The sequence below is a fragment of the Mytilus edulis genome, chromosome 9, assembly GCF_963676685.1.
Source record: "Mytilus edulis chromosome 9, xbMytEdul2.2, whole genome shotgun sequence".
Classification (NCBI taxonomy): Eukaryota; Metazoa; Mollusca; class Bivalvia; order Mytilida; family Mytilidae; genus Mytilus; species Mytilus edulis.
In genome coordinates, this window is record NC_092352.1 from 39,533,978 (window position 1) to 39,551,799 (window position 17,822).

The 17,822-nt window shown below is 30.6% G+C and overlaps 1 protein-coding gene across 2 annotated transcripts in view; it reads right to left on the minus strand.

Annotated features, from left to right (window-relative positions):
- Window positions 1-17,822, minus strand: part of LOC139488377 (tyrosine-protein phosphatase non-receptor type 13-like) — a 108,889-nt gene that overhangs the window by 74,459 nt on the left and 16,608 nt on the right. For both annotated transcript variants that reach the window (XM_071273926.1, XM_071273925.1), the window contains exons 5-8: window positions 17,616-17,708; window positions 15,792-15,887; window positions 14,818-15,031; window positions 12,223-12,633 (exon numbers count right to left, since the gene is read on the minus strand). In XM_071273926.1, coding sequence (XP_071130027.1) covers window positions 12,223-12,633; window positions 14,818-15,031; window positions 15,792-15,887; window positions 17,616-17,708 — 814 coding nt within the window. The remainder of the gene's footprint in view (window positions 1-12,222; window positions 12,634-14,817; window positions 15,032-15,791; window positions 15,888-17,615; window positions 17,709-17,822) is intronic.

Sequence of the window (17,822 nt, forward strand, 5' to 3'; positions counted from 1 at the left end):
TTAATAATTTATACCTCTTTTTTTTACCTTGGAGTTTTAAAAAATCAAATAACATTAGACTAAGCCACCTTCTTTTATCGTAAATAAAAGAATAGAATAATATTACTTTTTTGTAATACCTTAGCTAGGATCTTGTTAAAACGATGTTCAATCAATATTTTCCATCAATTCCATTAAAAAGCAAACAAAAAAAGTGCTAGATTTGAATATATTTAACAGTTTCAGTTAGAATAATCAATATAAGGTTGGATAACCAAGCTAATTAAAATAGTTGAATATTTCATAATCAATATGAAATTAAACAATGTAAGGTGTCACAGTATGGAAAATGATATAGGCTTGATCATTCTTACAGGCTACAAGAGAAGCGACATCAAAATGGCATTTATTTTCACATTTTCCTTTTAATTAAATTTTTCAATGGGTGAAATGTAGGTGTCTTATCATATATTCCCTAGGTGACAGATTGAAATTTTTCTATTACATCTTTAAATTTTTAATTTTAATGAAAGGCGATCTGGGACAAACGTCAATGAGACAATGTCAAAAAAGGATGCTGACTCTTTAATAGATCATGTCTGAATAATTAATGATTTAACAATGTAACCAAAAATCTACTTCCTCCTTCCATAAAAGACTGCATATAAATAATTTATCATACATTTTTTCCAATTTCAAGTAAGTGACCATAAATTTCAACACTTTTCCAAAGTGTGCAAAACTCTACCACATACAGGGAAGTGGCTGTAAAAACAAATCGTCATTTATTGGCACATGCATTTAAAATTTCTATTTTCTTTACATTTCCAGAATTTCTATTATTGTAAATAAGTGCATTATTGATGGTTAACAACATGATATCATAAAACAATTTTATTTAATGGAAATGGAGATATTTAACAAATTTCCCTCACTGTCTATTGCAAAAATATAACCCTATCGAAATAGCAGCATTAAAAAGAATCAAATAGAACACTTAATATTGCTCAACAGGTTGTCATGCAAATGTCATTTCTGCATTGGTTCAAATTTCTGAAAATGGTTGATGAAAACTTTTTTAGGGGGGAAAAGGGGGGGGGGGGGGTCAGGGGGTCTAAACAAGGCATGCTTTTTGCACAGTTTTTAAGATGTTTGACAGTTACAGTTACTCCTTTGATTTGATTTTTTTTATTTGCTTTGGTAATTAATTTTAGTTGTGTATTGTTTTCTCTTCAGTGAAAATATTTATTTAAATTATAGAGACATATATCATGTTTTTAATAGGCACTTTATAAACAAAATTAATGGATTTAATGCCGGATAAATTTATCACCGTCTCAACTGATTATTACAGCTATCCAGAAATATTTTGTACTTTAACACATCCGGTTTCAATAGTGTTTGTGTCCTTCAGATCATAGTTAGCATTTTAAAAATTCATACAAGTTGTAATTACCAGGGTAATGATCTTTGTTCAATGTTTTCTAGTTCAATTTTCTTAATTAGAAAACCAATTACAGTGATCAGATATGACCAATCACAGTGTGACCAAAATCATATTAAAAATAATTGAAAAACACTTGATCATATATCTCATACGGACCAATGAAAAGCTATATTAAACTTCCACTGATTATTTTATTTGTACAATTATTTTAGTTTAAATCCAAAATAACTCCTGCCAGAAAAATGTTACACTGTTTTGATTTTCTAATTTGACTTGTAATGCTAACTTAAGATTACGTTAAGTTCTGCATATGCTGCACAGTTGGGCTGAAAATTAGTGCCCAAAATAGATACACATTGAATTTCCTTTAATCCTGAAAACAGAGCAAACTTTACTGGGCGACTTTAGAAACGCAACACTAGATTTTTCTTTTAATTCCCATTTTCAAATATGCAACTTTTTGTAAACAAACTTAATATGAACAGAAAGTTCTTTCATTACTTTCAATGTTTAAAAAAAATGGCAGTAGAAAGATGAATTGATTACGTCATTTTCAATGTTCAAATATTGTGGTATACACTGAAACCCTGGTTTTCCCCTTACCAATGAACGTATCACCTTCAAAATCAATGACTGCCCATAACAAACGCCAAAACGTTTGTCAGAAAGGTCAACCAATTCTGTTTGGCACGTTTTGGGATCTGTTTTGCACCATCTGATTTTGCCGTTGTTCCACCCATTACAAAGGGTTTTGGCAATTATGCGGTTGAAACGTTAAATCTTTTGATGTTTTTCTGCAGTCGCTTCTTTGGCATTTCAGTTAATGTAAAACATTTATGGCATAAATCTGTCCAAAATGGCATTGAGCAATTTGAATAGTAGTTTACGTTGCGGCTGTAGACCTGTCTTGCAAATGACGTTGAGTAATCAATTTCTATTGACATTGCATTGTCACTATGATGTTGATCTGGTCATTGATGGTCTTCAACAAATCCTGTCTACCGGTATCATTGTTGGATGGACAGAAGGACAAGTTTCTGACGTCAAATTGTCTGGTTGCAGCAAGTTCACGTTTTCCTGTTTGCAGTATTCTAATGGGTTTATTCAGTTTTTTACTCCTCAGTCTTGGCTAATATATGGAGATGCAACATTTTTAAACTGCTTCAAGTGTGGCCAAGTATTGAAAGAACAGTTTCACAAAGGAAAAAAAAATAAAAAATCTTTTATTGGTTCGAAATTTGGCTTTCTGAAACTTGTGCGATCTCAATAATCCAGTATGTCCAATAACCACAGATAAATCAGATGTTGATTTTTTCGAAAGAGAAATAAGTATGATAAGCATTGATAGTAGTTGTTTGAGGATCAAACATGATTTGGTATTAGAAAATCTACAGAATGAGTGTTGCGTTTTTAAAGTTGGTCAGTATACTTTAGACTGCACATAAAGAAATTATAAAATAGTTTTAATTATAGTATTTCATCCAAATTCTAACCGTAATAGGAAATTCCATTTATAGACTTTCCCCATGCATCATAGGGTGGAAATATAATTAACTCTGTAACAATGACAATTATGACAATGTATAACTCTACAAGCATGAAAAGCCAGACACCTTATAATTTGTTTTCAAACTAATCACAAATTAATCATCAATATATAATAAGAGACTGAATTATCAGTATAATAAAAGACTAAACCAAATCCTCTTTGTTGTTGTATTTGTAGAGTCCCATAAGTGAATACTTATAAATATGCAAAGTTGTTCAATTAAAACTAGAGGCTCTAAAGAGCCTGTGTCGCTCACCTTGGTCTATGTGAATATTAAACAAAGGCCGCAGATGGATTCATGACAAAATTGTGTTTTGGTGATGGTGATGTGTTTGTACATCTTATTTAACTGAACATTCTTGCTGCTTACAGTTATCTCTATCTATAATGAACTTGGCCCAGTAGTTTCGATGGAAAATGTTAGTAAAAATTTACAAATTTTATGAAAATTGTTAAAAATTGACTATAAAGGACAATAACTCCTAAAGGGGTCAACTGACCATTTTGGTCATGTTGACTTATTTTAAGGTCTTACTTTGCTGTACATTATTGCTGTTTACAGTTTATCTCTATCTATAATAATATTCAAGATAATAACCAAAAACAGCAAAATTTCCTTAAAATTACCAATTCAGGGGCAGCAACCTAACAACGGGTTGTCTGATTAATCTGAAAATTTCAGGGCAGATAGATTTTGACCGGATAAACAATTTGACCCCTCATCAGATTTGCTCTAAATGCTTTGGTTTTTGAGTTATAATAAAAAAAACTGCATTTTACCCCTATGTTCTATTTTAAGCTGTGAGCCATCTTGATTGGTTGGCCGGGTCACGCCACACATTCTTTAAACTACATACCCCAATGATGATTGTGGCCAAGTTTAGTTTAATTTGGCCCAGTAGCTTCAGAGGAGAAGATTTTTGTAAAAGATTACTAAGATTTACGAAAAATGGTTAAAAATTGACTATAAAGAGCAATAACTCCTAAAGGGGTCAACTGACCATTTCGGTCATGTTGACTTATTTGTAAATCTTACTTTGCTGAACATTATTGCTGTTAACAGTTTATCTCTATCTATAATAATATTCAAGATAATAACCAAAAACAGCAAAATTTCCCTAAAATTACCAATTCAGGGGCAGCAACCCAACAACGAGTTGGCTGATTCATCTGAAAATTTCAGGGCAGATAGATCTTGACCTGATTAACAATTTGACCCCACGTCAGATTTGCTCTAAATGCTTTGGTTTTTGAGTTATAAGCCAAAAACTGCATTTTACTCTTATGTTCTATTTTTAGCCGTGGCGGCCATCTTGACAGGTTGGCCAGGTCACGCCACACATTTTTTAAACTAGATACCCCAATGATGATTGTGGCCAAGTTTGGTTTAGTTTGGCCCAGTAGTTTCAGAGGAGAAGATATTTGTAAAAGCTAACGACGAAGACGGACGACGACGATGGACGACGGACGCCAAGTGATGAGAAAAGCTCACTTGGCCTTTTAGGCCAGGTGAGCTAAAAATTAGATTAAAATGTTCCCAAGTCGAAATAAACACTTCATTGAACTTGGTTGTGGTTTACATATGTGATGTTGTCTGAACTAGGCAAAAATTAAAAAATATAATTATTTATTATGGTATTAGTACACAATCATTATTGAGTAGGTATAATTAGTACACTTAGTTCATTATGTTATACATCATAGTTTATTGAAAACATTATACTGTGCTTTTAGGGTATAGGTTTTTCTAACTAGAGGCTCTAAAGAGCCTGTGTCGCTCATCTTGGTCTATGTGCATATAAAACAAAGGACGCAGATGGATTCATGAGAAAATTGTGTTTTGGTGATTGTGATGTGTTTTTAGATATTACTTTACTGAATACTCTTGCATTTAAAAATAAATCTATCTATTAAAGTTTTATGCACTGTGCCCAGTAGTTAGAGAGAAAAACATTTTGTAAAAATTTACCAAAATTTACAAATTGACTATAAAGGACAATAACTTCTTAAGGGGTCAACTGACCATTTTGCTCATGTTGACTTATTTGTAGATCTTACTTTGCTGAACATTATTGCTGTTAAAAAAGTTTATATCTTTCTATAATAATATTCAAGATAATATCCAAAAATGTCAAAATTTCCATAAAATTACCAATTCAGGGGCGGCAACCCAACAACCAGTTGTCCTTTTCATCTGTAAATTTCAGGGCAGATATATCTTGACTTGATAAATTTTTTTACTCGATATCTGATTTGCTCTAAATGATTTGGTTTCAGAGTTATAAGCCAAATTCTACATTTTACCCCATGTTCTATTTTTAGCCATGGTAGCCATCTTGGTTGGCTGGCGGGGTCATCAGACACATTTTTTAAACTAGATACCCCAATGATGATTATGGCCAAGTATGGTTAAAGTTGGCCCAGTAGTTTCCGAGGAGAAAATTTTTGTAAAAGTTAACAGAAATCGACGTGCCTGGGCCCCCTTTTATGGAAAAATTTGATTGATTATACAAGGAATCACTGAAACATGACTGTTGAAATGCCCCCTCTTATGGCAGTCAGTGACCCCCCATATATAAATAAGTAGTATGATTGCCAATGACACAACTATCCACCAGAATTCAAATGACAAAAGAAAAAAGCTATAAATGGCCAGACATGAAAAATATGAAACAATTCAAACAAGAAAACTATTAAAGTCTAATGGCATAGATTATAAAATACAATTGTCTTTGTTTCTTTATATAGTGTTGCCAACAGTAACAATCTGATGAGTTTCTAGACCAATAAGGATTATGTTTAAGTACTGCTTTGGTTTTTTTGAAAAAACAACTGTCCTAGTGAAAGAATGAGTGCATATGGGAAAAGCACAAACAAGCCTGATTAATCTCACCACAAACATGAGTCACATGACATCTACTGTAAATTCAGAAATTATAGCGTGCATTTATTATTATTGCCATTTTGTCATTTTACACTGAAATGCCATTTTAATTTTTGTGATGTATTGAGAAGAATCCTGTTTTTTTCATATAAAAATTTCAAAATGAGAGATTAAATTAAAGCGATTATAACCCTGTCGCCTTTTTAGCAACAATAAAATATTGAAATAATTTTTGAATTTACAGTAAACAGGTTATCATTTCAACTTGGAATTATTTTTAATTATGGAATTTGTATATTTTCTTGCCCTGGAAATTTTCAATAATTTCCATGTTTATTCTGTATCACAATGTTTTGAGCCTTGCATAACACTTTCCATACAATTTATTTTGTATAGATAGTGTTGTGCGCAGCACAGTGCATTCTATTGAAAATGTGCTATCTTCTGTGTAATAGAAAGTGCACTGTATTGAAAATACAGAAAATACATCGAATTTATTAAAATCAAAGAAAATTATTCAAATTCCATAAAATTTACAAAAATTCCAAGTTGAAATAAAAGCCTGTTAAAAGTTTTGCATGTTGAAAACCAGGAGCACTATAATAGCAAAGTTCTTTATCTTATATTATGAATATATTTCAATTAACTTATATTCATCCCTTTTATTTCTCCCACACATACCCTGTTTACTTTATAACATATATGCATGGTTTTACAAGAAGCCTTCAAATTCTTATAGCTTATAACAATTAGATCCTTGCTCTCAGTTGAAGGTCATATATAAACTGCGATGTTAACCTTTTCATTTCATTCTAGATATATTATATAATTAAGAAACACATAATTAGTAGACCATTGTACTAATACCTTTTCATGAAGATCATTTGCAGAACAATAATCTTGATTAGTGCCACAACAACCCAAACAGTATATCAAAACTGAAATGCTTGTACTAATTTACTTTTTTAAACATTTTCTATGCAAGAATAATGATGCATTCTATATACATACGCAATAAAATTTGTGCTGCATGACATATACAAAATTTTTTACTATTATTTCATTTTAAAATATTTATATATTTTGAATTAAATTCTCCAAAAATTAATTTTGTGATTCACTACATGAATTTAAAAATTACAGGATTAAAACAAAAAAATGCTGACAGAGTAGTCTCCCATGTGACTGAAAACTTTATTAGCAACAATAAAAACCCATGACATCTGAAATTACTGTGGATTCATTTATTAAGTGGGTATCTATTTCATGTATTGCTGAAACTTACATTTTCGTGGATACATGATTTTGTGGTTTTTCCAATCTGTATACAAAGCCTATCTAAAATATGTTATTTTCGTTGAACATTTAATTTCATGGTTCACCTGTACCCACAAAACCCACGAAAACAGATATCCAACAAAAATTAATGAATCCACAGTACTTTAAAACAAAAAAAATAGTGTATATTTGAAATTACTACATAATTATATATGCAACCATATAAAGTGTGTACATTCCCATTTGTGTACTTATTTACCTGTACTTTTGAAGTATTGACCTGTAGATATTTGATCAAAATTAAGTTGTAAATATTTTATACTGAAAAGCATTTAATATAAAATTAATTTTTTTGATTGATCAATACTCTATCTATATACATCTAGAAAGACATATATTTTTATATTTGAAAGTTATAGCAACCAAATTTAATACTGAAAATTCTTTTGAGGCTATATAAAGACCTTCCCAAATCAACAAATTATTCATTTTATTGTCATTAATATGCATTATCACATATTATCTACATGTTCAGACTCAGTAAAAGCATATATCCAATTTTCCATTCAGAACAAATTATTTTGAATTGATGGCATATCATGGTTTCAAATAAGGCTGAACATAAACAAAGTTATATTTAGATAGGCATCCTTATTGCAACATTCATTACTTTATAGGTGAAAACATGTATTTTGGGCTTTTAAATTTGCAACATAATTACACGAGGACATGTTAGTATCTACAACTTTTCACACAGCAAAATGAATGATAAAGGACAAAAACTTAATTTTTCAGGATAGTAATCATAGAACTGGGTTTTCCGAAAATTAGTTAATAACACTTCAATTGATAAATAATTTTTAAGTATTTTTTTTAAAAGTTGAAAATATTACAATTCAAATGAAAGTTTAGGACCTTCAAGTGACAATTTAGGTAGAATCATTCAAATTGGAAGTTTATTAAGCCACTGCCATGATTTCATACCAGGCCATGCCTTGTAAAGCTTTTCCTAGCAAAGATCATTGGTTTTCTCTGGGCACTCCGGCCTCCTCCACAAAAAAAAACTGGCCACCACGAGATAGCCCAAAAGTGGCACTTATAAGTGGCATTAAAACACCAACAATCGAAAATTGTAAAGAGGACAGACATCAATATCCTCACAGGCAATAGTAAAATGCTTTTGTAATAGGAAAAATTTGATTAATAAATTAATTATTACAATTGAATTCTATTCATTATTACAAAATAAACAAAATTCAGAATACCTTTTTGTATTTTAAAAGCGTTAAATTAGTCATTTATACAATTACTTTTATTTTTGTAGATGAGAACAATGAAACAGTTATAGATCACAATTTCATCTGTTTAAAAATTTGTTTTAGGCATTTTGATATAAAGCCATACAATCTATCAGGAAAGGCTGTGTAATGTTTCTTTCATCAATCCCTATTTGATAAAAACAAAACTCTTGTTAAATTCCTAACTTCCTATGGCATTATATATCTGTTACATTAAGATATCAGACAAACAAACTGATTTTCTTCCGATACATTGTAATTGAAATGTACAAAACGTAGTTAACACCAATTTAGTGCATGTCTGACAAATGAAATCAATTTTCCCAATTTCAACAATTCCTGTTTGCGATCTTATTTCTATTACCAACAGAATCATCTGCAAAGCCACTTCCATAAAAGATATTATCTTCGGAGATTATTCAAATTTCACTTTGAACACGTTAAACAATTGTCATTGTTTACTTCGTGTAATCTGTCATTTGACAATGTTACTGAGAAATCTGATATGCTAATTATTCTTAGAAAATAGAAAACAGATTATCATTCACAAAAGGATGTCCTGTTGGCGTGGAAGTTTAAAAGGTGTGGAAGTCAATGCTTTGGAAAAAAATCCAATTCCTTTAATTTGAGTTTAAGTGAGCATATCTAGATAATTCATCAAATTCCATGCATGGGGTTTCATATAAAATTGTAAAAGTTATTTCAACATGCTTACATTTCATGCATACAAAATAAACGATATTTTGTCATGAAATTCAATCTAAGGATGTTCTGTTTTCTTTATCAAGACAGATTTTTTTTCATCATATAAATTATATATGTATAATGTGAGCTATAGTTAGAGGAGGGGGTAAGGTGTTTGCACAAAGCTAGGCGGTGTTGTCGTAGAAGCGACAAGAGAAATCATTAATGTATAGAACTCCGTTACAGGAGGAAGTAAAGAATCAAATTGACCTTTAATATTGTTAGGTTGATTTTCTTCGCACTTTATATGAAATAAATGTATATAGAATTGAAACTGGAAATGAGAAATGTCTACTATATGTACAGTCAGGGATATAACTCTATAGGGTTATTACAGGAAAATAACATACATTTGTTATTGTAGACTAAAAAATCAAAGAACTGTGATAACATACGTATGTTACATGTTTCAAAGGGACAATATACATCATTAGTTTTGTTAAAATTTGTAAAAGTTCTATTGATATTACTTTTGTCTATATGTATACTTAACTATTGAAAGATATAACAGTTCATAGTTTGCCATTTTGCATAATACACCTATATGTTATCACAGAAAAAATATGCCTGTAATAACTAAAGGGTGTTATCACAGCTTCACTATATCACTTCAAAGGATTTGCTCAGACATAGATCATGCTTAATTACAATGTATTTTAATTTATTGTAAGAAATAATGACCAGAGCATGTATTGAGGTTCTGCGTAAGTTTCTCAGTAATTCCCAAGTGTCTTATATAATAAGTTACATTCCTTTAATAACTAAGCCTTGTTATTACAGCTAAGTTTATCCCTTAATAGCCTCGTCTCATTGATTTACCATGGTTAATTAAAAATGTATTAATTTAATTAAGAAATTAGTTACATGTATCAAGGCTATGCATTTCGTTTCTGCGCAAAGTCTCAAGAGTTCCCTAGAGCCCACTATAAATGAAATAATTTTACATATAACAAACATATGTTATTACAGATTTAGAAAATTTTAGGAAGAAAAATCTGTAATAACACATGCAAGTTATTTCCTGTAATAACCCTATAGAGTTATATCTCTGACTGATGTATAAAGATATAAGCAAAGACTAAATGCATCTTTTAGCAAAAATTTGTGTTAATTGTCAACAAAATTTTTATTAAAAGGTTTCTTATTTTCCATTCAAGTGGGTTTCACATTTTTGGCGGAAAAAATTTGACAAAATAAGTAAAGAGATATATCTCTAAAGTAAACTTAATGTTTGTATATTTTTATCATCAGACAAAATTTTCCAAACATCCCTATTAGCTGTCATCTTTTTATCATATATGCAAGCTGCATTGGTCTTTAAAATAACAAAAACTATAATTGTTTAATTCATTTTTAGATGCAACATAAGTTTTATACATACATGTGTTTGTATGTAAACAATAAAATTCTGATGAATTTGTATAGAAAATTTTAAATTTTAAAGATTTTTTTATAGATGAAAGACTGCAGAATTTGGCCTGCATTTTAAGATAAAAAGAACTGTTTGCGATTTAACTAATTATGTATATTAATGATAGCATGATGATAGAGGATGAAATAAGGGCTTGGTTTTACAAACAATATGTCGCATGTAACTTTTAAAATTGGAAAAGTATGCTTGTTATAACAAAAGACCGTCATCACCACGATATTCCTTTTTTATTTTAAAAGCGAAAAAATATACAAACAAATATTGACTTTACAATTACTAGGAAAAAATCTATACTGGTTGAGTACATGATTTTTGAATTTTCAACTGATCAAGTAGGTTAAGTTTCTTGTTTGTAGCTTTTTGATTTGTTTCGATCAGGGTTTTTGTTAAGGATTTTTTAACACGAGTCCAGGAACTCATAATTTTTTGCCATGATAAGAAGATATGCAACTGCAATATAGTTAATTATTTTAGTCTCTATGACCTAATAGAACAATGAAATAACATTAAGTTCAGATTACTTTTAAACGTTTGCTATAAAATGATGCATATGTGTGTTCAGTTTATACAAAATATTTTCAAAACAATGTTGATGCATCTCTCACCAGTTTTGAAAATGAAAACAGATTGTCATGAGTCTAGGACTCATACATTCACCTAAGTGAGAACCCTGTTTTAAGATACTTGTTTCTAATGATGATTACATTTCCCGTTTTGATTTCACAAGTTAAACATTCAACAATATAAAATTCTTATCCATTACAACAGGTACAATATAAGATTAATTCATTGTTGGTTGCTTAACATCCAGTGGCAAATATTTCATACAAGTTTAGGACAACAAAATACTTGCAACACATTATCTTTCTGTTGGTAAATAAACTTAGATGTTTTAGATGAGATACAATGACAGTTTTTGGATGTTAGAAAGATGCACCGGTGTGAGCCAAGACTACGTGTTGAAGATCGCATCTTGACCTTTAATGGTTTACTTTTATAAATTGTATCTTGGATGGAGAGTTGTCTCATTGGCACTCATACAACACCTTTTTTTGTCTATTGTAAGATAGAATCATATCTTGACACATGGCAGAGAAACTTCATAAAGCCACACATTTATTGAAATTATTAAAAAAATCATGCATTTTGCTATAAACATACAGCAATTCAAACCCTACTTATCTTAATAATAAATCAAACTTATTTAACACCCAATAAACATATCTATTGTTTATATAACATGAACAGTTATTCAGTCATGTAGATTGTTTTATACCTGGCTGTACTGAAGCCAAGCGTAGGTTGGGCTTAGATATCAGGTTAAGATGTTGTTGAAAAAAAAATATAGTATTGCCCAAGTATTTCTCTTCAACACAACCAGCACTTTTAAACAGATATAGCAATGTCGACAAAAATATAATCTTTTCCTAAATAAGTGATGAACCAATTTACAAAAAAAATTAATAGAATGCCTTTGTGGTCCTATGGAATACAGAAAATGGTTGAACTTTAAAAACTAAAACCAAGAAAATTCCTGGTAAAGGTCTTTTAAAAATAGAATTAAGGAGAATGAAGATTTCTGATCTGAGAACAGATATGACATAAATATACCTTGCTGATATGAAGTTGTTGAAATAAGTGATCTTGTATCTGCTGTCATGTATTCATATCGATCAGCCATTCTGATTGGCTGCTCATCATCACTGTCTTCACCAATCAGCCCACGTCTCAACACTTTCAACTTCTTCTGTCTTTCTTTAATTCTAAGGTATTTCTCATACGCTGACTGACCCATGTGTTCACCTGTTGCAAATGATTTGGACTTAGGTTTGATTTGTTTCTTCCCTTCACTTTGTTTAGCTTTCTGATTGCCATTTTGATGTGAAGAAAAAGTGATGTCAGAGAGATGATATGACCGACCAGTGGTTGGTGAAACTTCTGTCTGCATAGATGATGGGTGGTACACACTCTGTCCATCAAAGTATGTGTCTGATGAGGATTTGTGGTTTCTATGGCGTTTCTCTGAAATAATTCAAATTAAGAGAAAAATCAATAACTTCTTAGGACTGATTTTATATTATCTTATATAAAAAGAACTTAATATACAAAAAAGTCTGATGAAATCAGGAAGGTATTGTTCTGCAATAGAGTGCATAAGGCTAGCTAATTACAGATCATAGTGCTGAAGCCCTGAGAAGGCAGTTTCTATCCTAAAAATGCAATCAATGAAATTATGTCATCCAGTTTTGAACTTTACAGCATTGTCTTAATTGCTGAGGGTGATCCCAGGATTTCATAACACTTTTTTCATGTGTAATATGCAAGTTTTTCTAACTTATTTCTACACTGTTAAGCTGCAGCAATAATTCTGGACTGAAACTATATTTTAGAAAGTGACTGATTAATGACTAAAACATTCTGTAGGAATAATCTCACTTGGTTTGAGTAATTTTGTACAACATGTTACATTTTAATGTTCAAATTCCTGTAAGGTCAAGTGAGCAGAAGAAAAACTGTAATAATTATCAATCTTTTTTAGTGTGCATTCTTTGTCAAAACTTCATTGCAAGGAGTACAAAACACAATTTATGCCACAGACATAAAAGCTTTATCTTAGAAGAAGGAAGTATTAAAAACAAAAAATATCACATAAAAAAATGACTTTTTATATGCTATCGCATATGTACCATGTGAGCTATTTAAAAAAAAATTTCTAAAAAATATTCCATTCCTTTTGTTTATTGACAGGCTTTGAAACTGCAGACACAAAAGCAGAAAAGCCTTTTCACTTTCAGCCATGGCAACTAATACAAATCTGTCATGTCTGTTGTTTCATAAATCTATGAAATAGATTAAACCCACCTTTTAAATCAAGACCAAAAAAGAATCTTACTTTGTTGAAAAAGGATTCATACGATTATCAATTTCTACAAAGATATTAATAATGGAAAAAAAGAAAAAAGGTTTCGAAAAGTATACGTCTGAAAAGAAAAATCTGAAGATCTGATGCCAATCAATGCTACTTATAGAAAAGAGTCATAAATATTTTACGCTTTCTGATCAATAATCCATTACCAAGTAAAACTTTAAGTAATACATATAATTAAAATTGTTAGAATTTGTAACAGTGTCAATATTTGAGGCACTAAAATGTTCTATAACAACAATAACATTCTGCCTTGCAATTAGTGTAGTATTATTAAGCCTACTTAGTAAGGCAACTTTTTTAGAGACATAAAACTCTTTTTATCTTTATTTTTTTAATTTTTTTTTTTTTTAATCAATACAAAAATTTAAAAGGAATTCATCTAAATGTCATATGCACTCAATCTTCCTATCGCTTCTTCAGCTTAGAAAAAAATACCAAACAAAAGCAGGAAAATTTACAATGCAGTTTTTTTAAATCACGATTTATTTATTGTGCCATTTTTTGACTGGTTCTTCCCAGTATTTTCAAAATACACATCAGGATTTGAAATAGAAATGTTTCCTTATAACCATAGCACCATTTTTATAACATTCTATTATAAATTGTATTCAGAAACCCTTATGGTTCCATAAGACCCATTAGAGTACACTGAATAATATATTAAAAACAAGATTGTGTCCCCAGTACACGGATGCCCCATCTGCACTATCATTTTCTATGTTCAGTGGACCGTGAAAATGGGGGAAAATCTCTAATTTAGAAAGATCATATTATAGGGAACATGTGTACTTTGTCTGAAGTTGATTGGACTTCAACTTCATCAAAAACTACCTCGACCAAAAACCTGAAACCTCAAGCGGGACAGACGGACGAACGGATGGACGGATGCATAGACCAGAAAACATAATGCACATAAATGGGACATAAAATGTATTTTGAGATATTCAGTGAAAATTTGATAAACAATCTATTCTGAATAGGATACTAACAGAGGATTTAAATGGCATCAAATTCTAAATTTAAACCATTAAATAATATTGATAATTTGTCTGTACAAGGAAAATAAACTAAATAAAAAATTATAATCTTTTCTAAATAATGGTTTATATCTATGTAAAAATGCTTTCATTCTTAATGAATGTTTGAATTGTATATTTCTACTTTCTCTTTGATATCATGCATCTTACTACATTCAAGTTTTTCATTTCATGAATTATCCCATTTCATTTTTTAACTGTTTGTCTTATTTTCCTCCTTTATTTCAGATTGTAACTCACCTTCACCATAACTTCTTGTTGGTGACCTTGACCTTGATCGTGATCTAGATTGTGACCCTGAGAATGACCTTGGTCTTCTGTTGTCCCGATGATGTGTATACTTGTACTTTCCCCTTGACCTTGCAGGTCTGTTTTCTTTAGACAGGGAGTTGTAATTGTTGCTGTAATGGCGGCTATATTCTTCAACGGCAGCAGTGTCTGGGGACAGTTCACCCTGAAGTTAAAGAAAACCAACATTTAATAAAATAAGTTGAACTGAATAAAAAATGTATGGTAATATCATAAAAGAGGGAGGAAAGATACTAAAGGGACAGTCAAACTCATAAATCTAAAAAAAAACTGACAACGTCATAAATGTTATTAAGAGGAATATAAACAAAACAGATAAAAAAAAATATATTCAAAGACTAGGGTGCTAGTCTCAAATGTTCACTTCAGAAAGAAGGAATAACTTGGTTTAAGACTAGTCATGATCAACATTTGTCATCAAGCCAGTGCTAATGTAACCCTTTATAGACTTTTTTCAGGTGTTTCAGGTGTATATATCATAGAGCAATGCATGCAGACTATAATTGTATCAGATATCTGTAAAAAATCCAGCTATCTTGATATCCAAACTAATCCTGATGAATTGTGACTATAAAAGGTACAGTGAAACATATATAAATAAAGTATGAGTGGTGTTTAAACACATAAAGTGAGATAAAATTCATTACATTGTTTAACTTTTTTCAGATGTTTTATAGGTAGAAATTAGTATGAAGATTTGTAAAATTAATTCGAACAAATACTTTTAAAAGTTTTAGATAAACAAGAGAACATTAAAAGCATTTGTTCAAAATTAATTTTACAAATGTTTACATTTACAAAACCTTCATATAAATGTTCTTTAGGTCATCAACTTTTATTCAGTGTCATAACCTCAGTAGCATGACCAAGCCATTAACATTATCTAAATGCTTTAAAATACTTGCCTCACTTCCACTGCCAAGGATAGCATTATACAAGTCTCTTGTATACTGGGAATAGGAGTTCAATCCAAAGTTTTCCTCTTGAAAACCTGCACAAGCCTAACAATGGAGAGAAATGCAGTGATTTATACTAAACATTACTAAATAGTCTCCTTGATTTTTTAATACTAAAACAGAGTATTCATCAATGCACTTGAATTATTCATACATAAAAGTAACACAATCATCTCTTTCATAATTTACAATGCATACACCTTCAATATTACCACATCAGATTTTTACAGAGGCATCTGTTCAAATCAAGCAAATATTTACATACTTCCAAATGATATGAGTTTTTTTATTTTTCCAAGCTTATTGTCATATTGTGCATATTACTTGTAGATAAAAATCTATATTTCTGCTGCAGTACTAAGATAAATCTCACTGAGGAAGGTTCATCATAGATCGGTGTGCTTTATACTATAGCTAAAAACATGCACAATTCTCATATCAGAAATTTATCCTCTCTTTAGGAGAACTTAAAAATATATTCTTAATTATTGTCTTTGTATTTCGTGTAATTGTATAACAATACATGTTCCAGTGGTATTGACAACCATGGAATCAAAATACCATACTATTCCGAAATATTCTGACTATGTGCCTATCGTAATGATAAGAACCCACATTTTGATATTTAAATGCTAACAGTGTGCAGACTTTCCTGATATGTGAGTTGGGTACTTGTATTATGTTAAGGTATATACTGTAGGTTAGTTTTTTTCGAATTCAGGGAAAAGTGCTTGTGCTGGGCATGATCAAATCAATTGACATTTAGCAAAAGAGGGACGAAAGATACCAAAGGGACAGTCAAACTCATAAATCTAAAACAAACTGACAACGCCATGGCTAAAAATGAAAAAGACAAACATAAAAACAATAGTACACACGACACAACATAGAAAACTAAAGAATAAACAACACGAACCCCACCAAAAACTAGGGGTGATCTCAGGTGCTCCGGAAGGGTAAGCAGATCATGCTCCACATGTGGCAACCGTCGTGTTGCTTAGGTAGCAATACACAGTTAGGAGTTTAGTTTCGCATTTTGGCCCCTGTGGATTTTTAAAATAGGAAAGTTATTGTGTAATAAAATTCATTTTTAGACAGATGAGTGCTAATTTAGCCTTCAAAGATGGTTTATAAGTTCATCAAGATTATTTTTTACATGTTTTATGGGCTGTTTTCTGTTTGACAATCCGTATTTTCATAGCTAGACCGGCCATCGGTCCAGAAATTAATGTACTGTTTACAAACACTCTTTTTCTACGCGAAGTTTTTGACGCAATTTTACAAAAAAATGAGATGAAAGACATATGATTTTCATTGGATTTGCTGAATGATATATGTACACAGTTTCAGAAAAGGTATTACTTCAAGCGATTGAAATTCTACTTTTAGCCAAATTTTGGGGAAGTATGTGACATCTTTCCCCCCCTTTTTGCAATATTTTATAACAAACAAATGCAGATTGTTGCCATGGATACACCCAAAAGAAATTATATTTTACCATTTTATTTACTGGATATGAAATCTATGGAAGATTCTGATTACATAAATATGCGCATATATGACACAAACAGTAAGCTTGATATTGCAAGAAAGCAATGAAAAGGGGATGGTAAAATTCATAAGGGCAAATTTTAGTATTTTTTCCTAACTGTTTATTGCTACCTTATGTGATTACAAATCCGGTAAATAGTCTAATTCGGTAGGTCATATTCATGATAGCAACCGGTCATATCAAATTTTAATAATGTAATAAATTATTATTATGTGTATTACCTCCATCAATTGGGACACCTCTGGTATCTGTTCCCCATTCTTATCACACATGGCACATAATACATACTCTAAGTCGTTACTTATGTTTACTGGCTAAAATACACAGAATACATATAATTAGCTTACAAATGCATGTGAATAATAACTCTATATTCTTTACAAGTAAAAATTAAACAGTAAATAAATTTATGGACATTTTAAAGAGAA